The 27,825-nt window shown below is 32.4% G+C and overlaps 4 protein-coding genes and 1 pseudogene across 4 annotated transcripts; 1 reads left to right on the top strand and 4 right to left on the bottom strand.

Moving 5' to 3' along the window:
• Window positions 1-1,379: 1,379 nt before the first annotated feature.
• On the bottom strand, window positions 1,380-3,759 carry LOC104753446 (exocyst complex component EXO70H1-like). Its single transcript, XM_087490214.1, has 2 exons — window positions 2,613-3,759; window positions 1,380-2,487 (listed from the first exon to the last, which is right to left on the bottom strand). The coding sequence occupies exons 1-2, from the start codon at window positions 3,677-3,679 to the stop codon at window positions 1,725-1,727; spliced, it is 1,830 nt and encodes a 609-aa protein (XP_087346340.1). The 5' UTR covers window positions 3,680-3,759; the 3' UTR covers window positions 1,380-1,724.
• A 5,246-nt stretch (window positions 3,760-9,005) lies between these two features.
• LOC147925178 (F-box/LRR-repeat protein At2g43260 pseudogene) lies at window positions 9,006-10,693 on the bottom strand (annotated as a pseudogene).
• A 104-nt stretch (window positions 10,694-10,797) lies between these two features.
• LOC104753445 (uncharacterized) lies at window positions 10,798-13,557 on the bottom strand. Its single transcript, XM_087493509.1, has 10 exons — window positions 13,429-13,557; window positions 12,861-13,254; window positions 12,697-12,765; window positions 12,504-12,602; window positions 12,301-12,372; window positions 12,103-12,186; window positions 11,894-11,967; window positions 11,733-11,795; window positions 11,581-11,632; window positions 10,798-11,420 (listed from the first exon to the last, which is right to left on the bottom strand). Exons 2-10 carry the CDS (start codon window positions 13,194-13,196, stop codon window positions 10,869-10,871), a joined length of 1,401 nt encoding a protein of 466 aa, XP_087349635.1. The 5' UTR covers window positions 13,197-13,254; window positions 13,429-13,557; the 3' UTR covers window positions 10,798-10,868.
• Window positions 13,558-18,067: 4,510 nt separating this feature from the next.
• On the bottom strand, window positions 18,068-20,093 carry LOC104750028 (exocyst complex component EXO70H1-like). The gene has a single exon (XM_010471756.3). The coding sequence runs from the start codon at window positions 19,836-19,838 to the stop codon at window positions 18,099-18,101; it is 1,740 nt and encodes a 579-aa protein (XP_010470058.1). The 5' UTR covers window positions 19,839-20,093; the 3' UTR covers window positions 18,068-18,098.
• Window positions 20,094-25,607: 5,514 nt separating this feature from the next.
• On the top strand, window positions 25,608-27,375 carry LOC104750027 (uncharacterized). The gene is made up of 3 exons (XM_010471755.3): window positions 25,608-26,291; window positions 26,646-26,721; window positions 27,044-27,375. Exons 1-3 carry the CDS (start codon window positions 25,737-25,739, stop codon window positions 27,223-27,225), a joined length of 813 nt encoding a protein of 270 aa, XP_010470057.2. The 5' UTR covers window positions 25,608-25,736; the 3' UTR covers window positions 27,226-27,375.
• The last annotated feature ends 450 nt before the right edge of the window (window positions 27,376-27,825 follow it).

Below are 27,825 nucleotides of genomic sequence, written 5' to 3'. Positions count from 1 at the left end.
TCTCTCTTTTCAATTTTCGTTGTTTTTGGATGTGATGAAGCAAAAAAATACGCTAATTCATTTAATAGAAATGAAATAAAGAGATATGATTTCAGACACTGATGATAGTTAGAGGTGGATGGTTTTTAGATATATAATATTAATTACTATTTACTAAAAATGTGTTGACTGTTTCTTGGATTAGTTACGATAAACCGAACCATTTCGATCTAAACTAAATCGAAAATATCAATTCAAATACAAAAAATATGCCTTTGATGAAAGGTTATTTTCGAATATAATAAAAAATACTTTAACCGATTATGAACCAAAATGAAATTAATATCTTTTCCTATATAGATAGCTTAAAAACTACTTCAAAGCTAAATCAAAATTCTACCAAACTATATTAGATTCGGTTTGGTTTTACAATGATCATTTTTCTAAAATCAAATCAGTCAACCAAAACTAAAATCCGGATTAAACCACTCGCATGTTATACATTTCCTTCAATATAAGGATAATTTTCATAGAAATGTTTTAATAATTACTTATTTTACCATATTTGTACAATTATTTTGTCTCTTGACTTTTGTTTTCATTAGATATAACAAAAGGAAAAAGTTAAATGAAGTTTATAAAATGACATATATTTCTTAAGAAGTCTAAAACAACATTAATTTTGCTCTACTTTAAAGAAAAATCTTTGTATTCACCCCTAGGTGTGAACCTTTGTATTCACCCCTCCCCTCTCAACCAATCAAAATGTCTAATATTTTATTTAAAAAATAAATCAAAATTAAATTAAAAAGCAAAACAAATTATGGAATCAAATTCTGTATACTTTTATTTTAAAGAAAGTTAAATATTGGTTTGGTTTAGATTTTACAATTAAACGAGATTATGTATCGGTTTGAGTTTATAAATGAGAATTAGGGTTTAGATTCTATAATTAAAACGAAATTATATGTCGGTTTGGGTTTACAAATGTGATGGTTAGGGTTTAGATTTTACAATTAGAACGAAATTATATGTCAGTTTACGTTTACAAATGAGATGGTTAGGGTTTAGATTTTACAATTAGAACGAAATTATCTATCGGTTTGGGTTTAAATTTTTAATTTTATAATAATATATACAGATTTTATTTCTTAATTTTATAAAGGGATGAACGATGAGGTTCACCCTATGTCTCTTAAAATAGTGTAAATCTTCTCTTTTAATGCGGTCGTGCTTGTAGGTTATTTTTGAGTCTGAATGTGTGTGATTCTCTTTGTTTTATGTGCTTGTAGGACAATCTTCTCTTTTATATATATTAGTGATTCTTTTTGGAACATTTTAATAATCGGTCCGAGATTTCGTTTAGAAATACATTGTTTCTAATTCCGTTCAAAGTACTCTTTGTTAATTACTCACAAAATAAATATTGACAACTAATAAAAACAATTATTATCCTACATAAATCGTCCACACAGCCACAAATTTATTACGCTTATCAAATTTATTACACAGCCACAGTCATTGTTGGATACATCTTCTAAACTGGGCTGCGTCGTTTTGTGAGCTATACAAATATTGGTCATGTCACATACAGTAGTAACAGTACTGAATACTAAACACTCTCGATTGCTAAACCAATCATAGGCTTTACCGGCCGTAACGTATCCAACAATGACTGATGCCCAAACGATCGCTGATTCATGACAAGATCCAAAGTACATACCGAAACAAATGCCTCTACAACTTCAACGTCCTGATTCTGAGTTAAGCGAACGTCCCGAGTCCGAAGGTTTAACGGAAGGAACGATGATACACGATCGTCCCGTACCTAAGAAAAGGTCAGAAAGGTAGTTACCTAAATCTTCAGGTGAAAATCTGACAATGTCCTCCCACTTCTCCACCTGGTACTTCCCATAAAACGACGTCGCAACAGTAGTTAACTTCTTCGTCAAGGAACCTTTTAAATCGTCTCTCAATTTCGAATCAGGCACAACCCACTCGCTCTGCTTCTGAAACGTTTCTTCAAACGCCTCGTTGAACCGCGTCAACCGCTCTTTGGCCACGTGTTCTTCGAGCATCTCCTCTTCATGATCGGAAAGTGACGTAATCACTTCTCCCCAAGCTATTTTCTCGTATTTTTCTAGGTATTGCGTAACTTTACCTTCGTGATTCGTCACCCACTCATCTCCCAAAACAACTCTCAGATTCGATGTACGTACCTTGGAGATCACGTAATCGAGATTGTTGGCTAAGAAGAGGTAGGAGAGAGCCATATCATTATAGATTCGAGATTTTGTGTCGATTTTACAAAGCAGGACGAGGATTAGCCACGCGAATCTTGTCGTTACCGGAGAAGAAGAAGACGAAGTTCCGGTCTCTCCTCCTTCTTTGTTGTCTTCATCATTGTTCCCGAAGTAATCTTCCGGTAACGGCAACGTCGATTCAGTGAGAACTCCGGCAAGACACACATTATAATCCGCGAGGAAGACTATGAAGTTCATTACGTACCTGTTATTATGAACTTACAAGCTTTAGAAGATTCGAGACTATCTCACATTTTAGGGTTTTCTTTATACTAAAAAATATGAAACTTCTTTTATATGATTAATATGAGAATTTGTTTATATGTTTACCTTGTGAGCTGATGAACTCCACCTCCAGGGATTGGCGATTTCGAAGCTTCTTTTGTAATAGAAGCTTCGAATTCGGCAACCATTGTGTTAATCGCCTCACCGAGATTGTTGAGAGAATCAGCAGCTTGTAAGCGGACAGGAGAAGTCGAATTATAACTAAAAATCTCTTCGATTTGAGGAAGAAGCTGCGAGATAGTTTGGTAAACGTCGAGAGTCAAGAAGATCTCCTCTACGGTTTTTTTACATCTTGCAACACTCACGGGGAAGACAAAGAGTGTTAACGCGTTATCTAACGTAATCTCCGTGAAGCAAGACTCCGCAACGGAGACAGATGGCGAGAACACGTGATCACATAGGATACGTTCTCCATCGAAGAGATTTGTTATGACAACTTTCGTAGCTTCTAACCACTTCTTGATGTTCTTCTCCATACTATCCCAATCCAATTTCTGAATCTTGCCAAAACTAAGATTCTCAAACCCTAGGTTACTCAACGCTTCAACCATGATTGATCTTCTTATTTTCTTGTAAATCTTGACACATTCGTTTTCGTAACCGGACGATATCATACAATCCGCGATCATTTTCAAATCTGTCATAACATCAGCTTCTTCGGATTTAGGAACTTGAGAATAAATAGAAACTTTTTTCCTCGGGTTGAAAGATGGGGAAGATCGAACGGAGACGGATTCATGATCAAGATTTTGTCTGTTCGAATTTAAAACACGGTAAAACTCTTTTTCCAACTGTTTCATAGCGAGAGTTACAAGATTATGCGCTCGAATGAGTTTTGGTGATTCAGGATTCACCAAGACTACTCCTTGAATCGCGTATTGTAAGCTGTTGATGACTTCGACAAATCTTCTTCCTTCCGCACGATTATCGGTTGAGAAAATGGAAGAGAGGGAGCAAGAAGATGAACTAGATTGATCCGGAGAAATCCATTTTCGGGTGAGAGATTCAGCTGCTTCAATACTATCCATTAAAAGAGACTCAGAGAAGCTTTGGTATGGACGTGGTTTTGACTTTTTCCCTAGGGTTATAGACGGTTTAAATAGTAGCATCATTTTGTTTTTGTTTTGTTTTGTGGTTTTTTTTTTTTTCCGTTTTCTTAGTTTTGTAAAATATGATAGAATGTGATGAAATGATGTTTGATTTTTTGTTTTGGAGGTTCTAAGGAAGTATGTTTTTGATTGACTATTTTTATCTTTGAGGTCTTTAATTCAATTTCCTTAAAGCATGTGGTTATCCTCCATTTACTCTTTTTTGTTAATTGTAGTTTAAGAACTTTAGACAATTTTTTTATTTTAAAATAGTCAAAAATCAGGGGATTTGGAAACGCTTAATCTATTTAGGATTTTTTGTCTTTTTTTTTGTTTGAGCCTCAGATATTTTGAGAATGTTGTCAATTGTGGAATGTAAAATTGAATTCTTTACCTTTTGAAGAAAAAATAATAAGGTCGAGGAGAAAAAGTATGTTACGAGGAGAGACTACGAGTTTATAATAAGAATTTCGATACTTCTTCGGGAACCCTAAGTGAATTTTCTTCCTATACTTCTTCGGGAACCCTAAGTGAATTTTCTTCCTATACAAGCCTCACTGATCCAAACTATGAGATTTGTAAATAGGTCCAGACTCCAGTTTGATGCACAAAATATTCATAACACGGTAAGTCAAACTCATTTCCAACAGTCAACATAAATAACACAACGAAAATTGAGAGCAATGCAAAATATCAAATTCCATAACAAGGTTAATCAAACTCATCACTAAACATAAACAAACCTTAATGAAGCAGATGAGATAATAATACTGACTACTAAAATTACCAGTATTACTATGAAAAAAAGAGGTTTTGTTTATGTTTTTTACCATCAACAAATTCTATTATATTGATTTCGACATTGCTGTTAGCCTTAAAAGGAAGTCGTTAGTACATTCTAAAAGAAGCTGAAGAAAAACGAATCCTAGTTGCCTAGTCATTTTGGTGACTCATTGACTCGTTTCCCATGCAAACGAGGAAAAAAGACCAATATTATAGAAATAGTCACTGATTGAAAAATAAAAGTTGACCGTTCGTGTAACTATTTGGTCATATATTGTCTGAAAAGTACTTACGTTTGCTCTCAAAATCACATAAACCAGACGGGTACACGAGGTTGACTCGTACTCAATATATAGTACATGTGTTTGTTGAGTTGGATGTTCTGAACTTTTATATTTATTGATATTGATATTGTTTAATTCAGTTTTAACGTAATCAATCATGATCATCAAACTTAATATCGGTACTCTTTCAATTAGTTTTACTATTGAATGTGAAACTTTATTTAATATCAAGATTCATGACGGGGACATGACTCAATAGAACTAAATAATAAAAATTACAAGAACATAATAATTCAACATTGCAAAATATATAATATAGACTTAATAAAACATCACTTACATACCGAAAACAAAAACAAAAAAAAACAAAAAACAAAAAAAGTTTAGCTCCTTCGAGGACATGGTAGCGATGATGATGTTTAGACACAATCCTCTGTTTTGGAAGTCTGAATTTCCTATTACCCATTGATGTTTAAATAAATTGTATTAGCAATTCATTAATAAATAACTAATCTACTGAGAATGTAATGAGTTTAGTTGCACATAACGAGTTACCTTCTTGATTATATACTCTGAGCCTCTTTGTTTTTGGGCCTCAGATAATAAAAGTATATGCCGACACAAACACAAATGATCAAAATGAGAACAACAACTACGATGATATTGACAAAGATATCAACATCCAATGATCCTACTTTCTTGCTCTTACGTTTCTTCTTCGAACCTGCAATTTATTTAAGTCTGTTTATTATATAAAATTTAATGGATTAAAGGATTAAGAATCTCTATTGAAGGAAAATAAAATGAAGTTATTTATTTAATTTAGAACCTTTTTTACTTTTGCTTGAAGAGCTCTTAGAAACTGCTGCATTCTCAACCACTTTAGAGCCATCGAGAGCTTGAGGACTTGAAGCTTTTACTACATCTTTAACAACATTCATAACCGATCCATAATCATTCGTAGCCATAACATCACTTTCATCTTCATGTCTAAAAATAAAGAAAGCAAAATAATATGTGTGTATTTAGTTGCAACCAATATAAAAAAAGTGAACGATATGATTATGAGATGTTCTTACTTTGACACATCATATGTTGTTGAATATCCGGAAATTAGAGCGAGAGAGACGAGTACGAGGAAGATGATGATAGAAAGATTGGAAGCCATCAAATTCGTACGTCGCCTTGTGCTTAATTTGCAAATGTGAAAGTTTAATATGAACAAATGTGAAAGATAACTTGACTATATATATAGTCGCTAGTATTTGTCTACGCATGGGTTTGATATGTTGAATTGCTTTTAAAATTGATTATTTGTCTGTTTTCATGCTACACAAATTTAGTGTTTATAGTATCTTGGAAATAAATGTTACAATATGTTTTGCAGATTTCAGAATTGATTTAAATCTTTTATTTTTACGTAGAGTTTTGTAATTGTTTAAATTTTATGTGTTGTGTAACATACTAACTAGTTTTGAATAAACATCTAAGTTTTCACTTTTCAGTAAGCATTTCTCAATAATGACATGTTATTTTTGTATGGAATTATATGAAAATAAGAATATGAAAATTGTATGATTCATTAGATAGCATTATTTTTATATGTAGTTATTGAAATTTTTTGTAATTTCATTTTTTAGTATATGGTGATAGTATATATTAATTAGTAAAAGTCTGAAGTTTAGACACTAGCTATATTATTAGTTTGCTTCAAAAAAATTTAAATATTTATATGATATTGGACATGAAATCATTTCATCAATTTCCTCACATAGGTTTCACAGCAAAACTTTAATCATCTCTTAAATTTTTGATTCTCTAAAATTTCCTAAGCAACCAAAACCAAAACTGCTATATATTCAAAATGTTGTGGATTCAGTTCATATTAAAAAAAAAACAGAACAATGTTTCCCTATGATTCACTTGATGATTACTTGAGTCGATTCCAGTTGACAAATTATTCTTGGATGGATACAACACTGAACCATACCAGTGATTCCGACCCGCCAGCCGTCTTGTTTTCGGTTCTTGCACCCTTGGCCTCCGTATGCTTCCTACCACAAACAAAACGACTCTTTCATTTTCAGTTTCTACCCAAGTTTGGTCTGCACTCCACTTTTTTTCATCCTAATCACCCATTGTGCAGCTTAATGGTATCATTTGTTCGAAGACTGCATTTGAGCGTTGAGCCACCATTGGTCCTAGTTTTGTATAAGAGTTCTTTGAAAAACCTGCTTTTAAAGTCACCTAAAGAAGACCCTTTTGGAGGAGATAGTTCGACGAAATCCGGCATTATGATCCTGCCCCTACTGTGCGGTGGTTTCCGGTGTTCCCTCAGCCTCTCCTCTCCTTTGCGCCTGTCTACCAAGCTCTCTAAATTGTACTTGATCAACTTGTTGAAGCCCCTTCATATAAGCTTGAAAAATTGTGGCATTATGACCTCAACTCCATGAAGTAGTGGTTACCTCAATCTCTTCAAACAAACCCTATCCAATTCTAAAACCGCAACCATCAGTCCGGTTGCTGATAACCAGAGTTCTCTCCAAAGTGCTCGACCCCTTGGCAAAGCCCTACTTCGGGTATACTGTCTCATTCCGGTGAAATGATCTCCAGTCTTGGCCTTTCTAACGCCGCTCCGTCTTCGACTCAAGACAGTGGCCACCTCAGTGACCTGTTCATGAATGATGTTTCGATATTTCTTGATCTCGCAAGTTTCAAATTGCTCTCCAGCATCTGGTTCATAGCTCTCAAATTCCTACTATCGACTCTTTTTATCTATCTATGTATCCTTGTACGTTATTTTAAACCTTGGGATTTTACCCTCTATGTCGTTGGTTAAACATTTCCTCCTGCTTGTATGTTGCTTTTTTATTCTAATGGAATGAAAACACATGTTTGTTATTAAAAAATAAAATTAAAAAATTAAAAAATTAAAAAAAAAAAAAAAAACATTCTCGAGTTTGTAGACATGTTGAATTTTTCAGCTGTAGTAATTTAAATTTAAGAAAATATGTAATCTTTTCATTTAGTGAAAGTCTCGTTAACACATTTTTTATGTAAATAAAAACAAATTATTTCTTCAAAAAACAACTTACCTCGGTTTCCTACAAGAATAATCAAATGGTGTTGCATTGGCGTCATCGACAACGTAATTACCTCTTTTTCCAGAACAAAAAAAGAAAAAATAAATAAATGATATTAATACCTAAACACACATAAAAATTTCTCTATAAACCACAAAAATTTCAATGGATTCGTTAGTGATAAGATATGGTACGAGTTTGATTTTAAATTTTAGTTCAAAAGCTATGAGACTGATTGAAAATAGATGCAGGGAGCTAGCGCTATAGAACGCCATAATTTATTTCTACAGCCAAATAGTGAACCAAGAATTATTATTATGGGCTGTGAGAACCAAATTTTCTGTAGCTAAAATTGAAAAGAAAATGACATTGAGTTTTGGCTTTTGAGCATGTACAGATTTTAGTTTCTGGATGCGATAACACATCTATGTAAGAATCGGAGCACTGAATATATGTAAAAACATATCTCTATTATACAATTTTGGCTTTTAAGTATAGAACACCATAAACAATTCAATAGAATAGTTGGTGTTAATCCTTTTTTTTATTGAAGAAGAAAAAGAAATACCCGTTAGTGTAGTTACTGTGTTGCATGTTCCGAATCGTAACGTTCTCATTGGATGACATCAAAGCAGCCGAAACATGATGAGACTTTATGTTAGAGATACTCTTAAGCTCTGTTTAAAGAAATAGTATTAGTCATCCGTGAGTAAATGACAAATGATTTGCTTGTCAACAAAATAAAGGGGGGCAATGATTTCATCAATTTTTTTGTTTCTCTTAACATTTTGTTAGGTAACTTAGTTTTCAAAAGCTGGCAATCTCGTAACTTAACAGGTTAAATTCGACAACATTTGTCACATAATCTCAGCTTGTTGGAATTAGCGTTAGCCTATTCCTAAAAACACACAATGTGCATCAAACTTTCCGAACATCTTGGACTTTACTCTAAACAATTTACTTTTCTCGAACAACTCGAGCCACTAAAACTGAACTTGAATTTACAATGACATCTCATCACAAAATCAGAAATCTTGAACACATGTCTTCGTTACAGGAGCATTCTGAATGCGTGAAGTCAATGTGAGAGTGATTTCTTCTTTGCCTGCTCTCCATAACACCAAACGTGTCTGAATGCGTGAGTCAACAATGTGCGATCATCAAGCAGTTAAATTAGTTGCAGAAAGGATAACTCATGTATTGTTTAACACATGTATTAGTTGCTGAAAGGATAACACATGTCTTCGTTACAGGAGCATTGAACACATGTATTGTTTAAGACTTGAAGAAGCTGAAAAGATAACTCTACTCATAAATGTTTTCAATAAAATAACAAAAGCAAGACCAAACTGAATATAGAACCACTAAACACTAACATCAAGACCTAGAAGAAGAAACAACAAAGTAGCGCAAAAGTACTAGAGACACTAGAGAGGTGGGAAATAAAACATTTGGAAACCGTTTAAAAAAGCCAAACTTTGAAGCAGCTTCGGATCTGGAAGATGGGTACTCCAATGCCTCGGGAACAGAAAATGCACAAGGAAGTTCGACCAAATCTTCAACGAAAGGAGATAAAACACAAATCTCGGATGAAAGGCAACGGAGGACGCGTGTCTGAGGATAATACTTGAACAACCTCTTCTTACTGTCATACAAGAAAGGATTCCCCTTCTTACAAACCGTCAATGGCCTGAACCAAACTTGCCATGGTTGAGAAGGCACAACACTCCGAAGACTGATGGAGTAAGTGAGGCTCCAAGACATATCTTGTGGGTCGAAGCACAATATCTCTAGTGTCCAACCAGAGCTATTATCGGTTTTGGCAATGGTTAAACGGTCATCAAGGTTAACCAGTTGGTCTGAGTCACAACAAACAGGAGGAGTTGGGAGATGACTAAACTCTTCAGTGTAAAGATCCAAAGCCAGTATACTAAGACGCTCCATCATTTCTAACCAGTAGATTGAACCATTGACAAACGCAGACTTCCTCCTAGCTTCAACATTGTAAGGAGGTGGATTCACTGATCTCTTCCATTCACCAATATTGATATCAAGAATCTCGCAGAAAGGTTCAGGATCGTAAAACATCCTCACTACTTTATAGCTCCCATTCACTATGTCTCTCCCAAATCCCATCACCCACTAACGAAACCTGGTACGGGGATGCAAACCAAACCAAACCTTCACATGTGAGCGAGGGTCGTGTGGTGGGGTCATCGCTGTGTAGATAAACCAGATCGATCTCTTCTTCGATTTCTTCGACTCGGACCGGTGGTGGTGGTCTACGGCGGCCAAGAATTTCGGCTTCTTCTTTTTCTTCTTCGCCTTCTGAAGTTTCAAACGCCTCTCCGCGAACCTCTTCTCCTCGGAATCGATCTCCATTGCTTTGAGACGGTTGAGAAATTGAAGATGGATTTCAACGGCAGTCGGAGGAGAATCTCTTCCACTAGATCATAAAAACTGCGAAATCGATCATAAAAACTGCGAAATCGATCATAAAAAATAGTTATTGACAAAATGTATGGAATCCCTTATCGTTCTAATCATTTTGGAAAGAAAAAAAAAACATGAAAATAGTTTGTAGTTGTAGCAAATGAAGAAATTTGTATTATTCAATAGCAACATCTAAATGCACAACTACAAAAAATTTAGTTAGCCCTTTTTCAAAAAAAAAAAAAAACATCTAGATGCATAAAACTGGCTTTAAACTATAACAAACATCTAAATATTTTGAAGATGGATGACATCCATATATATACAAACATCAATGTCTTTCAATTCACGTATTGTTTTTTGTTTGGATTGTTTTCTACATGCATTATGAATAAATTGGTCAAGAACTTATCAGTTCTACGTTTTAGCCCCCAAAAAGTTGTAGACTCTCCCATGAATAGTAAATAAGTACACCACATCATGGCACGCAGTTACATCTTCGTTTAGCAATTTTAGCTTAAATCTTAATTGCGTTCTCAGGAGGACCTTGGTCAAGTCGTTTCTCAGTATAGTTAGTTTTTAACAAAACTTTTGGTGATTTCACAATTGTACCGCCCTTTTAATATCTTCTTACATATGTAGAGGTGTTGTAGTTTTTGAACTTTGTTCTTTGTCTGACAGAGTTATAGAGATTTCTGGTTCAACAGTAGCTGAAGGATTTTTGCCTATAACATTCCTCGAGTTATCAACAACTCTACTTTTTCCTCCTCCTTGTGTTATCTTTGACGTAAGCTTCTCGTCCGTAGCTTTCCAAAGAGCAGCTTGCTCCTTAGCAATATCCGGGTAGGATTTTATGAAGGAAACATCAGTGGGCACTTTCAACTTCCAATCACATAGCAGAGGCCTTTCTTTGGCAAATACAGTCAACATAGTTTTTATTTTGTCCCTAAGGCGACCAGTTGCTTCAATGTCAGAGTACTTTATAGTTGAACCCTTGCTGAACAGCATCAGGACATGATCCCTGGAAGCTTCTAGAGGCCCGTCTAGTTTTAGTAGCCTAGTTTTGGGAGTCCATAAACCTTGAACTAACCAGGCATATTGTTGGATGACCTTTAAGAAATCCTCGTCTGATAACTCTGGGGCATAATGCTTAAGAACACTGTATTGAAATAAGTGAGGTCCCTGTTATGTCGATCGAACAAGTTAGTTTAGAGGGCTTATACCTATATTTTTTATTCATAAATTAGTAGAAGGATTCATATAATCTTCATCTAGTGAAAACTGAAAAGAACAGCTACTAAATGCAAGCATTCGTTGAGATTTATAATACTAGCTAACAAACCTGGCAGAGCATTTTTTGCACACGTTCTTCAATCGGTAGGGAGGTCAAGACCCTGAAAGCAGAAGAAACACGTAAGAAAGGGTGCAAATGATTTGGTTAAAACAAGGAAAGGGTAGCTGATATATTAAAAAATATATATGATAAGACTGCACCTTTTCCATGAATGTTTCGTTTCAGAGTTTCCCCCACGGCACAAGGAGTTGATATAAAGCTCACTTCAACAAAAGACAAAAGAAGATAGTAAGGAGAAGTTACATAGTTAAAAACACAAGTTGTAACAAGCGAACTTAGTGAAAAAGGAAAAACATCATACGAGCTCATGTTGAAGTCTATTGAAGAGTTGTCATTTGCCATCATTCCTTTAAGATACTTGAGTGAAACCCAATTCTTAAAGGAAAAGGAAAGATATATAGAAGCATAAGTTTACGTAGCCATATCAAAAACAAGAATTTAAAACACTAAACTCAATTGCTGCATGCAATCAATAATTTTTTTAGCTAGGTTAGATAAATGATATCACACCAGTTCTTTGGAAGTTATGGCAGATTCTTCTAGAGCTTCTGCTTGTTTCTTTTTGAATGAAAAATACTGAGTAGACGGTCGGAGCTGTGCAACAGCATGAACAGGATTCAAGTGTAACCGCAAACTCCAATTAAAATAAGTTATCTCACAACTAGAGGAAACAAAACTTGCAAGAAAAGAGAGAGGAAGAGAATATACCTTATCACCTGAAAGAACCCCAATAGCGTAATCCATCCAAGGTGGCTGCTGCTTCCATGTCGTTGTCAAGGTCTAAACAAAATAACAACACCAGAAGAAAAAATGAAAAAATGAAAAAATGAAAAAATGAAAAAATGAAATTGCATAAAAAAAAAAAAAAAAAACAAAGCCTGCTTGGAAAAAGAAACAAAAAAAAGTCTAACCTGCTTAGTCATACTTGCAAACTCGGAATCATAGTTCCTCGAATGGATATCCATAGACAAATCAACTTCCACCTGACAAGTAGAGGGATTCACTCTAACCTTAAACAAGAGACATCAATAAAGAAAATGATTAGAAACAAAAAAAACAAAATCAGTAGTAAGAAATAAAACAATTAATGAATGAGAAACTCACTTGTTGGCATCGTTCATCCATTTCGTATGGTCGCCAAGAGGGTCTAAGAGGATATTGTAGAACATAAAGCTGACATATCATTGAGAAATCAAAACAATTAGCAAAAAAAAAAATCAAAAAAGTTGGAACAAATCTAAGCTAATGGGTGAAAGAAGGAAGGTAACCTTAGTGTTGTTGGCCTCAATTGATGGATTGAAGAAAACATCAGTTTCACGAACAACAACGTCTTCTTCTTCTTCTTCTTCCCCCAGTGGAATCTGATCTAATTCCATCATCAACTCAGATTCTGTCGTCTCAGGTTCCTTATTGAGTTTAGAATCAATCTCCATTTTAACGGAGCCAATATAGACCTCGGCTTCAACTTTACAAGGGACAGGGAATTTGGCTTCAACATCTTGCGAATCCAAGGGTTTGGGTTTGGACTTTACAACACGACAAGGTGCAAATCTGCGGGTTTTGGTAACCTCTTTTGGTTTGTTGTCTTGGTCATCAAAGTCCATTTTTTACGATCAATCTGTTGGACTCAAAAACACTGAATGCACTGGGACAGAGAGATACCTGGGCAAGATTAAAAACGGTCTACTCATTCACTAACAAAACCCTAATATCAATAAATCATGATCAATAAAATCATGAATTCAACATTCAACTACAAAAAAAAACTATGTAAATTCGAAAAGAAAATTTACAAAATCTATGTGCGTGAAGAGAAAGAGGCATGGGTTAGGTTACCTTTAGCTAAACTGTAGAAGAATCATAGAGAGCAAGGGCTGATTATGAAAATCGTGTGTGAGAGACTCAGCGCGTGGTTCCTTTTTTTTTTTTCTTGTATTGTACACTTTATTATAATTATTGGACCATACAAAAAATGTCATCACCTAATGGGTTTATAAACCGAAGCCCACATAGAGCCCAAATGCATAAACCGCCAAGGAAGAAGAAGAGATGAGACTCCACGCAAACACGTTTGGCACGCAACTAGAAACAACCTCATCCACTTGCGCAGATCATCAATCAGAATTAAAATCAGAAAAAGTGGGAAGAGAATTGCGTATGAGAATCCAAATATTCTTGCAACAGTTTTGCTGGAGGGAGAAAGTATAAAGGAGTTTAGCTCGAGAGAGCCCATTTTCCATTTTTTTTCTTTTAAAATTAAATTGCCTTAGATTTATATGTAAACTTTTTCACAAGAAAAAAAAAGAGAAGAGAGATTTATATGTAAATCTTCTTATAATTAAAAGAGAAGTACATTTGAAGAAATGTCCAAAATGTCTTCACTAGTTACAGCAATTGCCATCGAATTATGACAAAAGGAAACGTTTAATTGAAATCAAAAAGGGCAAATGTGAGAATAATTAATCGATTGCAAAATTAACATAGGATCCGCGTGTCTAACCATGGGTCTTTTAATTGGATCAAATACTACCCAATTTACTAATCGGGTTCTTAAAGCTTTAAATGATAACTGCAATCTTAACCATTCAATCAAAAGCATGCATATTCTCTCTTTATTCCACCGTATTAACTACATGTTCGACTTTTACGGCTATTTCCTAAACAGAATTGCGTGAAATATTCAATCATAAACAATCATTCAATCATAAAAAGATCATAACGATCAATCAATCTTCATATATCTTCTAATCTTCCTTAAAACTATGGTATCTTCATTCCACTTTTAATTTAAAAATTCCTTAATCGGTTGATCGTAATTCAGTTTTGATAGATAAGCAATGCTCAAATGATGAATGAAGCGATTAAACTGAAGACTGAAAGCATGAAGAGTGATAAGGTGGATGGAGGGAAAGCTAGATTATTGCAAGATGAAGAATTAGTAGATGGATGATTGAGAAGAAATACAAGTCTTTTTTATTTGGTTTTAATTGTTGCTTTCTGAACTTTATAATATAAAAATTATTTTTTTTTTGTTTCATGTTGTTTCGTGGGTCCATGGAGATGAGTCAAGTGCGCTTCCTCATTTTATTGTTAATTATTTCGCGAATAAAAAAAAATAGATTCAAACAACAGACGGGTGTGTGTTGCCGACAAGAAATTGTTTCTTCGATAGTAACTAAGAAGATGTCGTTTACAGTCTCTTTTTAACAGGGTTTTTAGTTAAATTATTTTTTTCTGTTTCGTTTTTATTAAGATAGAAACAGAAATAACAAAATGAAAATAAAGGGCATAACCCATACAAGAGCAAGCCCAATAACCGAAAGATTAACCGTGTGGAGGAAGAGTCGATCATGTACAAGTCATTATTCATATATTTAACATGGAACTCCATAAAAATAATAATTACCAAATACATAATTATACTTTACTTCATTTTTAAAGTATTTTTTTTTTAAAGTTAAATTATAAATGTTACACAACTTTTTCTACCAAAACAAAATATAGAACTATTCCAAACTAGGAAAATACACATTTACAACCAAGTTTAAAACTGTATGAAGTTATATTAGTAATACACACTACATTATGTTACTTACATATTCACAAATTAAAAGATTTCACATATTCCTGTAACACACTTTTTACTGAAATGCTTTTTACAATATATTATGTTTTTACAAAATGAAACTATAAATAATGATAAAAATTCTAATAAGATGTGTAAATAATATATAATTAGATATATGTTTGTAAATTGATTACACTACATAAAAATAAAATACTGATCAATTCTATTATATTAATAAAATTGTACTTAAGTCAGGTAATAATTTGGGTGTAACGGGTCGAGTAACAGGACATATAGTAAAAAATCAATACCCTATGCTAGGTTTTTACCATGAGTAAATGAATATAAAATTCATTCATTTATTGGTCCTATTATGCTTCAAAATGGTTAAATACGGATACCAGGTATTGCTCTGCCCGAACTTACTACACTAAAATCATTTTAATACATTAAGATAAATTAACACATTTGCTAAGCAAATACAACCACTAAAAACATGTATATAATTTTAAACTATATAAATAATAATGTGAACTAAACTAATTATAAAATTATATTGTAAATTTTAAAACTGAATAAACTAAAAAATTTATCGCAATAAATTAAAAATTTTCATGCGGTGTACCACGGGTTCCAATCAATTTATTAATATGTAAGTAAATATAAGTAACTAACATATATAATTTTTAAACAATATCCACTAATAATAGTATTAAAAAGTAACATCTAATTAAAATCACATTAATAGTATCAAAATTAATAAATAAACTCTTAACTAAAGAACATGAAAAACAAAAACGATAATTTAGAAATTTTTATCCCGCGGGTTCAAACCTAGTTACTAGTATTTCCACCGTTTGCCATTTTTCTTTTATTAAAATAAGATGCATTCAAAAAATTTATCTGTGATTTATCGAAATCCAGTATGAAACTTAACAAAACATAAATACCGATAAGATAATATTAAAAAAAAACGACCATGATATTCTCACAAATTTGAGGAAAAAATTGTATATTTTATGGAAAATCATATTTATTTTATAAAGAAAAAACGACCATGATATTCTCAGGGCAATTCTTATAAATACTACTAAAATATTTTTTTTTTTAAATACCACTTTTAGTTTTATTTCCTAAAAATACCACTAAAATGAGTTTTTTTCCAAAAATACCACAAAACTAAACTAAAGTTTTCATATTCAAAACTTAAACTTAAATCCCAAATACTAAACCCTACCCCTTAAAACTGTACCTAAATATGAAATTGTCAACCAAAACCTAGATAAATCAATTGTTGTGTTTGTGGTATTTTAGGAAAGAAAACTTCAAGTGTTGTATTTTTGGAAAAAATACTTAAATGATGGTATTTTGAGGAATTTCTCAATATGTTAGGACTTTACTAGTCAATAGTGTGTAATTACCATATATTGGGATATGTTTGAATCATTGAATGATGATGATCTTAACAAAAAGTTCAATAATGATGGATTTCATTAAACTTTTTAAATTTTCATGATTGAATAACCTATGATTTGTAAATTTTACATAAATCACTTAAAATGCTAGATTCAATACACCCTCATTTGTGTTTTTTTGGTACGACTAAAATTAATCTCAGAATTTAACATAGTTTTAAAAAGTTTTAGACCAAAAGAATTAAGAAAATTGGTAAATGAGATGTAATGATATTTGAATTAGTTATACATCGTAACTAATTATGTGTATGAAAATTATATTTTTATATCAATTTCATTTTTATTCTATTTTCTCAGAATTTGGAGCTCCAAACTCCCCTCACACAAGAGATTGGTCTTGATGGTGACTATGATCACTTATCCCTTACAAGGTACGTTCTTAAAAAATTAGTTATTAAAAACACAATATATATATATATATATATATAAAAAACACAATACAAGTAAGAGGTACATACACTTTTTTATTAGGAATACATAAAATAGTCTATTAACTAGATTTTAACCCGCGGTACACCGCGTGCATATAATTTTTATTATTATTTATATTTATATATTGTATTTTTTTGATAAATATTTGATGTTTTGCAAATAGAGCAATAACTAAATTTTTCGACCGTTTGTTTAGCTAAATATTTATATTCATTTTTAACCCGTAATATATTTCATGACTATTTGTTTGTTATATTTAGTTTGTTTTGTTTAGTGTGAGACTTTATTTTGATTTTTAATTCTTATAACAAAAAAAATAAGGGATCTAAATACATAATAAGTCATTTATACGCTATGATTAAGTCACATTATTCCTAATGATTTAATTATTTTACACAATCTTAGTTAAATCAACTTAATTTCATATGTCAAATATTCTAATATTAATATTGTTGACAAATAATAAAATGAGGATTTAACTCGTGTTAGCACAAATTTAATGATAGCTTATTAATTCCAACATGTTGTCTTTATAACCCATCTATTATCTAGTATTTAGAACTTTTTTAATTTTACATATTCGTAATATTTTAAAATTTTATTAAGTCTATATATTAATTATAATATTTAAATAAATGTGAATCGAAGTTCTCTTTACGTTAAGAATCAAAACTCAGAGGTTTTTGAAAACAAAATAGGAATCAAATTATTATTTTCTTGGTTTGCAAAAGATTCATAGATAGAATATTTTCAATACACAATAGAAGTTGTAGTTAAATATATCATATTTTGTGTTTACATATTGATTTTAGTGTAATTTTTTAGTTGAAATGGAATGTAAAATATTTAGGAAAGAAAATCTGAAGTAATGTTATTTTTTGGAAACTTTTGAAGGATTAATGTTGTAAATAAAAATTTAAATAAACAAAACTAAAAGGACGTAACACAAAATGTACTTGAAAAATGTTAATACAGATATTAATGCAATGTTTACCCTATGTTTTAATTACTCATATATCTATCCCATCTAACTAATAAGAACCTGAAGAATGAATAGACGAAACACTCCCTGATCCATGAGACCCAAAATACAAATCCGAAAGATAATTCCCAATATCCTCAGGGTCAAACCCAACATTCTCCCATAACCCGACCCGGTTCCTTTCACAAAAACCCGAGTATCTCGGTATAATCATCATCCCAACAGACCGTTTAATCTCATCTCTCAATTTCGAATCCGGTACAACCCAACCGGTTTGCCTCTTATACGCCACCTCAAACCCATCACTAAACCGCTTAATCCTCTCCTCCGCCGTCACCTCAAACCCATCATCATCAGAATTGAGTGACGCCATCGTCTCTCCCCAAACGATCTCCTCAAACTTGGCGACATACTTCTTCACCTTCGCTTCATGCTTCTCAACCCAATCCTCACTCAGAACCACCTTCAGATTCGACGATCTCACTTTAACCAAAACGTAGTTGAGGTTGTTGATGAGAAACAGATACGAGAGAGCCACGTCGTTGTAGAGACGAGACTTGGCGTCGATTTTGCAGAGTAAGAACAGAATCAGCCACGCGATCCTCGATTTAACCGGATCCGAGTCCCCGGAGCTCTCTTCTTCTCCCGGTGAAGGCAACGATTTGGTGACGATGATATCGGGGAGTAACTCGCTGTAATCAGCGAGGAAGACGATGAAACTCATAACGTACCTCGTCAATTGATGGATTCCGCCGCCGGAGATCAAATATCTCGACGATTCTTTAGAAATCCAAGATTCGAATCCGTCGATCATCGAAACCACACCGTCTCTTAGATTCGATAAACTCAAATCGACTTGTGATTTGAGCAAAGACGTTGAATCGGAGCTGAAGAGCTCGTCGATCTTAGGTAAAAGCTCTGTAACGGTTTCATAAACATCGAGAGTGAGGAAGATCTTCTCCGGAGATTTTTTATTACATTTCGCCATTTTTTCCGGGAGACTAAACAGAGCTAAACCGGTTTGTAATGTGATTTCAGCGAAAGAAGATTCACGAATCGATGACGACGATGATGAGAAGACGTGATCGGAGAGGATACGTTCACCGTAGAAGAGAGTATTCACAGCTCTTGTTGTGATCCTTATCCATTTACGTATCTTCTTCTCCAGAACTTCCCATTCAAGTCTCTGTATCTGATAAAGAGTTAGATTCTCGAATCCGAGTTGGTTCAACGCGTCGACGATGATCGATTTACGGATTTTTATATAGGTTTTGAAGCATTCTTGAGCGTATCCTGATGAAGTCATGCAATCAGAGATCATTTTTAGGTCGCCCATGGTTTTGGAATCTGATTCGGGAGCTCTCGAAGAAGAGCGGTTGGAGACTGATTCAGGGTCGAGGTACCGTCGGTTTGATTTGAGGATACGGTAAAACTCTTTGGAGAGATGAGTCATTGAGATACGCATTAGATTCTCAGCTTGGATGAGTTTTGTGGACGTTGGATTCACTGAGATTAGTCTCATCATACCCGAGTGTAAGGTGTGCACCGCGTCGATGAATCGTTTGGCTTCTTCGCGGTTTTTTTTGGATGAGAATAAGGAAGAGATGGAGCAGTAAGAAGAAGAGGTGAGAAGTACTTGTGGTGATATCCATCGGTTTATGATAGCTTCGGCGTCTTGGATACTGTGTTCCATTAGAGACTCGGACAAGCTTTGGTGTGGATGTTGTTTTTTTAGCTTTGAAGAAGAAGAAGAAGAAGAAGTTGTTGCTGATAAAGCGAAGAGGACCATTATTCTTTTGTTGATGAGTAAAATAATAATTTATGAAGTGAAGATTTTGGAGAACTGATTTTGCATGTAACGGTATTTATAGTGGTGTGTTCTATAATTTGTGATATGAATTCGTATTATTTTAATTTGAAGGTATAGCAAAAACGTGGGACTAGTATGACATGAAAATACTTTTTACACTAGTCTATTAAGATTCAAAATGTGTATTTTCAACACATTCGAATGTGTAGTTGTTGATATTATGATATAGGTATTGGTGCCCATGCAATGGAGTAGAGAGATATAGATAGAAGTAGGAGTATAGGACCAAAAGAAATGGTTGATGAATACGACAAAACTGAATGGTTTTAATTTTTAAGTAGTATATTTTCTGGTAGTGCATAATTTTTTTTCTTAAGAGTTTTAATTTTAGACGAGTTGTACGACTGGAGACTCATCTACTGATTAAGAAAGTCTTCTAACAACAACGAAACAAAATAATGAAACAATATTGTTTATCAAACTCAAATGACCATAAGCAATATTGTTGAGTAGAAACACTAAGTTTTCTTATATCAAACTGATCGATGATTTAATGGGTTCAATCCGACCATAACCAAATCCATGCATGTAAAAGTCTTAAAAAAGGATCATGGAAAATTGACTAATAATTTTTACATTTTAGTTGAAGATATAAAATAAGTTTTCAAATATAGTTTAATCAATTTGTGGAATTAGTAACGTCATCTATTATCTCGTAAGTCCTAACTGAAACTAAAATAAAAGTTAAAATTGCTCGTCCACAATTTTTGATTTTCTTATTACATCTTTGAGTAAATTAGTCGTGTAAAAAAAGGGTGTAAACCTAGTGTTCTGTCACATATTGGCCTTCCCAATAGATAGTGTAAAACGTTAGTTGTTCCGCCACATATTACGTTGAATGCCTTTTAAATTAGATTGACGCATAAAAATCGGTCAATAAACTAATGATCATGCATGAATGAACAAGTGTTTTATACATAGAAATTATACTTTCGATGGCTTAACTCTAAAGACAGTTAAAGGAAAACAATCCATTGCCTAATACTTTATTTTATGTAGCCGTCTTAATGGTTAGTCCTGGACTCAATTCCCATGCAAACGAGGAGAAAAGGCCAATATTATATAAATAAGGATTGAAAAATAAAATAAAAACTAAGACCATTCGTGTATTTATTTGGTCATACCTTATCGAAAAATATATACTTACGTTTCCATCCAAAGTCATGACACTAGACGCGTCGTCAATGACTAATGACTACTCCATTAATATGAAAAAAATAGTTTGTGAGTGATTTTAAAACTGGTTTGCCATGATGAATGAATAATATTACTTGGTGCTACACTGCTACTATAATTGAACAGTTTTCTATTTTCTGCTAGAAATAAAAAATCAATTAATTATGTACCACACACTGACACACCCTACGGACTAACAATGTACTGTAATATGATTGTTTCTTCATTGGATCCATTAATTTTCCAATACTACTAAAATTTGATTATCAGTGAATTAAATTAACTACAGCTGGTAATATTTAATGGTTTGACAACACCGCGTTAATTAAATTACCTTCGCGTAATCGTATATTTATGGTTACAAAACGTCAAATATAATGAATCGACATAACTTGTCTCTTTCTTCATTTATATCCTTACACTTTAAAAAACAACAAACGAATCCGTATCACATTTGTTTTACTCAATATAGAAAAGTAATGGATGTTCAAAAATAACATTTGATTTACCTAAACCAAAATTGGTCTTAGTAAGAGCTGTCTTTTTTTTCTTCTTCTTCAAGTTAATGACTTATGAAAAGAAAAGTAATGAATTTTCAAATGGCTTTCTAAGACTATCAAACTCTTACCACCTACAAAGGAACGTAAAATAAAAAAAATTACAACTTACTTGTTTTAGTCCATTCATAGTTTGACCAAGTAACAGTTTGTAAGGAACTTCTATTCTGTGTAAGTGGTGTGGAACAAACAAAAGTTGATAGCCGCGTTTCTTTGTTTAACGATTGCCTAATAAAATTCTTAATACGTGTTTCTAAAATGTATAAATTGGCTTATTTTATGCTATTCGCATCAACACCAAAAGAGCAATGTCACAAAGCAAATCGTGATGCTTTAAGTTAGATCAAACAAAAGTAAAAGACAAAATCATAAGTCACATCCATAAACAAAATATTTGCGAGACGCGTTACAATAAAAATGTGATTATAAATAGGAGACAATGGAAAGAAAAAAAAGATAGGACGAAGACTTAGAATGACTACAAATAAATAAATATAAATATAAATATTATATGTAACTACTTTCATTTGTTTGAATCAATAATAAGTAGTGATTTACAAAATTTTGAATAGCATGAGTTCGAGTTTAGTGGGATTATGCCTTTATATTGGGAAAATGACTCTTCGACGATGCAACTTTACTTTAATTTCTACTTTGTTAGTTAAGCTTTCTCCATTAAACCATTAGTTAAGGAATCAATATGTAATCCACTAATCGAATCACCAACAAAAGTCTCTAGGAAGTATGACGTAGTGGATGTTATATTAAAGGATACATGAAATTGATAATCACTTATTAATGCCACTCTTAAAACTATTCTCAAGAGTGACTCTTCGGCACGTTTAAATGTGAACAATGGTATTGTTAGTGTTAATTACACGGATCTGCTTCCGCTTTGTCGTCCATAAATCTGCTTTATAGGAATGGGTTTTATTTATTTGTCAATTCTTTGCTTTAAGGATTCTACTTACGAAATTTATTGTTATCATGTTTCTTTATAATGTTTAAGACAAAAGTAGAAGAATTAAGAATTTACATCAACTTTTTTTTTAAACATTTAATACTATCTAACAAAAAAATCAATAAAAAAATAGTCATAAAAAAATTAATTATATTTAAATTTCTGTATAAACTGAAAAAAATGAAACAGAAACATTCGAAAGCATCTTCTAAAATATGACATAGGAGAGACTAGTATTGAAATCGTAGAGTTTTTAATTAGTAGCTTACAAATTTCAATTAGTCATTGTCAAGATTGTAATTGCCGGCTTGCACCTAATGATTCTAACCCAATAGGTCAGTTGCCTAGATGATTGATTGCTTAAACATTCTAAAGGTCTACTGGTTGAGTTTTCTGTAATGAGTAATTAATGAGATGGTTAGTTTTGATAACTCTTATTAGGACGCTTACATAGTTGCGTTGTTTCTAGATGTTTTGACAGAAATCACACGGCTTCGTTTGATTAACTCAAAGCTAAAACGGGTGAAGAGAACACTTTGGTAACATTTTGTACTTAATTCAAGTAAAGTCCATTACAAGCTTTGGCAAACGGGTGAAGAGAACACTTTGGCAAAAGAAAAGAAGAATGGTAGACCAACGAAGAATGCAATTTAGTTACTCATAATTCTCGGTTTGATCTATACTTTGAATGCAATTGGTAGCCCATTGAGTGTAGAAGTATTCTAGATCATTCTTGATACTTCTACTTTGAATTGGTTACTCTAGTTTCAACTTCCTAGTAGAAGAAGTTTATTTGATAATTAGTGGCTTACGAATTTTAGAAACTGAGGGCCCATTGAGTTGTTATTAATCTACAAAACAAGGATAATAAATCTGGCCCATTAGTGAGTCATTACTAAGAAAGTTATAAATTTCGATGTTCAAAAATCAGCCAGGAGGGAGCATGCTTTGTTTTATTTTAGAGTTATTTGGCAAAATGATACATTTTTCAAACATAATTAGACAGATGATACATTCACTATTTACAATTAGAATAAACCACATTGATCACTGTTGGACTATTTTCTCAGTCTTTTTTGTCATTCAATAATCTTTTTAATTACACTTCAGGTCGTTGTATCTCCCATTTTCTCTTTATTTATTGATTTCTTAAATAATTGTTAATATAATTTATTTTTAGAAAACTTCTTAGATGCAAAAAAATTTATAATTTTTTATTTACAATTTGATATGAATTTTGTTTAATAATTTTTAAATATATTATATACATATTTTGTATTCGTACACATTTTTAAGTGTATAATGTCTATACACTTTATTAAGTGTACAAATGTCTATACATATAATTAAGTGTACATATGTCGGTACACATTATTAAGTGTACAAATATAATTTTTACCAACTATAGCAGTAAAGACATCTGAAACCATAAAAATTAAACAAATTACATTTGTACAGTTAATAATGTGTACAAACATATGTACACTTAATAAGGTGAACGGATACAAATATTGCTGGATAGTTTGATGTACGGATACAAATATTGTTGGATAGTTTGAATCTATCTAATATGTTGGACGGTTTAAAGTTTAAACCATACACAAATATTGTTGGACGTTTTAAATCTATCTAACATGTTGGATGGTTTGAACCATACACAAATATTGTTGGACGGGTTGAATCTATCAAATATGCTGGATGACTTAAACCGTACACAAATATTGTTGGACGGCATGCTGGATGGTTTGAACTGTACACAAATATAGATATTTTGAATTAAATTATATTTGAAATCACTAAAACAAAATACATATCAAATTATAAAGAAAAATACATAATTTTTTTGTTTGTAGAAAAAATTTGGAAACAAAAGATATATTAATAAATATTTGAATAATTAGGAAAAAAGGATTGTGATGAAAAGAAAAAGAAATAAAAATGTTAATATAGAAAGAAAGAGAAAGAGAAAGAGAAAGAAATGTAGAAAAAAAAAACAAAACAAAAAAAACAAGCAGAGCTAACTAGTAATCTCCACCAATCTCCTATCTCCCACAATTATGCTCTATCTCTACTCTCCTCTATCTCTTAACACCCTTTTTCTGTTTTAAATAGTGATAGTACTCATTCTCCAATTAAGTACTGAAAACGTATTGTTTCATCAAGAAACCCTTTATTTTAACACCTAAAGAGTAAAGAGTGATAAATAACCAATAACATGCAGAGCATAGTGGTTTGTAGTTTGTATATAGTACGTATGTAAATAGCAACAGTTCGATAAAATACTTGAAAATCCCAAACTCCAATTAAATTTAATAATCAGTAATTATATTACGACTATGAGATTAGTGGCTAGGTTCGAAGTTATAATATGTTTAGTGATAGTAATCATTCTAGGAAAAGTTGAATCCCAGAGTTTTCAACAATAGATTGTCCCCACCTTGACACTCTAGGTAAAGCTACCTAGTGGGTATATACGAATTCGATGTACATTACTTTTTGCATTAAAATGTATTCCTTAATACTACTCAGACTGCTTACTGCATCTGCATGTGTTGATTAGTCACTTTTATAAACTTAATTTTTACATACAACGCCAATGGTGAAAGTGACTAATCACAACATGTATTAACATTACATATAAAACGTTACAACATGTTTTCTAAAAGTTGGATTTGTGAAACAAAGCCTAACATGGTTTTTGTGTTCAATTTAGCCGAGTTTTAACCCTCCGTCTAAAGCTTCATATGGTATAGTAAGTAAGTTACTAACTCTGTTACGTTTCTTTCTTTTAATAAATAATATTTAATACATCAAATTTAGGGACAAAGAAAAATTGAAAATCAAATAAAGTAAAATAGTATAGAAGGTGCAGATTCAAGATTGATCCAAGAAATGCTTTACACACACTCCTTCTCATGAGATAGGACCCATTCTATCATAATAATATCTCTGCTTTTCCATACAAAGAAAACATTTTAAAATAAAATGATTCGTAAACCTCTTATATAAAACTCGTATTAGTGCCACTTAGTCGCTTAATCACACGACCAACTTTACCCTTAAAATCAAACAGACAGAAAGTGAGTGTTATAGTGAGAAAAGATAGAAAGAAAGAAAGAGAGAATGAGAATTAGTGATATTTTTTGCTCTTCTCCGGCATCAACCGCCGTACGAGCAAGTACACTTCGCCACGACGGAAAGGTCACCGGAGGCCACAGATCCTTTGAAAGCCACCGCCGGAGCCAAAACCCTAGTAAGAATAATGACAAAACCGTTCCTTGCTTCTCCTCTGAGATGCCTTTGATCCCTATTCCTCGTCACATGAGCTGTAGAAACTCCTTTGAATCTTCAAGCGGGTTTCGTCGGAAGATAGCTTCGGCTCAAGACGTCCAAATTCGCCGTAAAAGCTCGGCTGATGTAAGTGACTTGAGGAGATCAAGAAGTTCTTTGCTAAGTTCATCGTCGAGGTATCTTCTAAAGGATCATAAGTCTTTGAAAGGTGATGAGAAGGAGGACCTCTGGTTATCATCATCTGATCGTTCTAAGGATTTGATTCCTTTTCGTGACCGCAACGTCACTTCTTCTTCGTCTTCTTCTTCTTCTTCTTCCTCATCGTCTTCTTCTACTTCCTCTTCTGTAACAAATGTTTCATCGCCGGCTCCATCCACTGATGATCAGGTTTGATTATTTCTTCTTTAACCAAAGTACTTTCGTCAATATTTTTTAACAACATGCATATAGTTTGAATATGAAAGTGACAGAAAGACAATATATATCACTAGGTAGCTAGTAGTACTGTATATCTGATTATGGTTTAAATTATATTTTCTGAATTGATATGGTAAGGTAAAATTTATAATTCACATGGTAGATATCTTTCGTATAGTGGATATATATGTGGTATCTATTTACTTGTATATATCTGCTAAATAGTAATAGCATACAAAAATATAACATATGGTTCTCTTTTATTTGTTTTCTTATTTCATTCATTCTACTCATTTTTATTTATTTAATTTATTTTGTTGGCAGGTTGTGGTTTTGAGGGTATCGATCCATTGCAAGGGATGTGAAGGGAAGGTTAGAAAGCATATCTCCAAAATGGAAGGTACTAATGAATCTATTATTCATTCTACAGAATTAAGTATCTTATCAAACTACGGTAGTTTAACTACCTAACCTTAACATTTTTATATACAATTCAAATGAAAATATTCAACGAATTGTACGAATAGACGACCATAGTTTATTAAATGAAAAAAAATAATATTTTTAACAACGGATATAGATTAGGAGCTTGATTTTGAAATTTAGTGTTTTGACTTTTCCTAATTATCGGATGCCTCTGAGGAACAACTTTTTGACTAATTTATGGATAAATTATACTAGTAATTTGTTGATTGAAATTTACAACTTTGGGTATGGGACAGGGGTGACGTCATACACCATTGATTTGGCGACAAAGAAGGTTACGGTGGTCGGAAAGATAACACCTGTGAGAGTAGTAGAAAGCATCTCAAAGGTCAAATTCGCTCAGCTTTGGCCTCCTTCCTCTTCTTCTCCTTCTCCTCCATTTCCTCACATTCCTAACTATTCCCTCCTCAAATCTTAATTTTGTTGTCTTGTAATTTAGTGTAAAACATATATATATATATATATTGTCATTAGACATCTCTCATGTTATGTGATTGGTATCAATGCGACATTAAGGTGATGTAGTTTAACATGCATTTGTTTGAAGAATATGGTTTTGTTTTTATTATTAACTAGGACTCAGACCCCCGCGATATCACGGAGAAATATTTTAGAAAAAAAGTAAATAAAATTTAAAATATAAAATTATACATTAAAAAATTATTTGAATGTAACAGAATAGTTTGAATACATAAACATTAAACATAAACTGTTACTAAAAAAACACAACCATCAAAATGAAAGCTTATAACAAAAAATATTATGTAGAATAGACTCAACTTTGCAAAAAACATTGTTTAAACTATAATAAATATATAGGATATTTTATGAAGAATTATGATAAAAACCTACAATTAAAAAATCATTATAACAAAGTGATTTTAACTGAGAATATTGAACTAATGGTTGTAATGAGTAAATATATTTTTCTGTTAAATAATTATAATTAAAATATTTAATAGTGAGTGAAACTGTATCAACGAAAAATTAAAATTAAAATACACAACTTTAAAAACAA

The sequence above is a fragment of the Camelina sativa genome, chromosome 16 (genome assembly GCF_030686135.1).
Source record: "Camelina sativa cultivar CO46 ecotype springtype chromosome 16, ASM3068613v1".
Taxonomy (NCBI): domain Eukaryota; kingdom Viridiplantae; phylum Streptophyta; class Magnoliopsida; order Brassicales; family Brassicaceae; genus Camelina; species Camelina sativa.
This window is presented reverse-complemented; position numbering and strand designations above follow the sequence as displayed.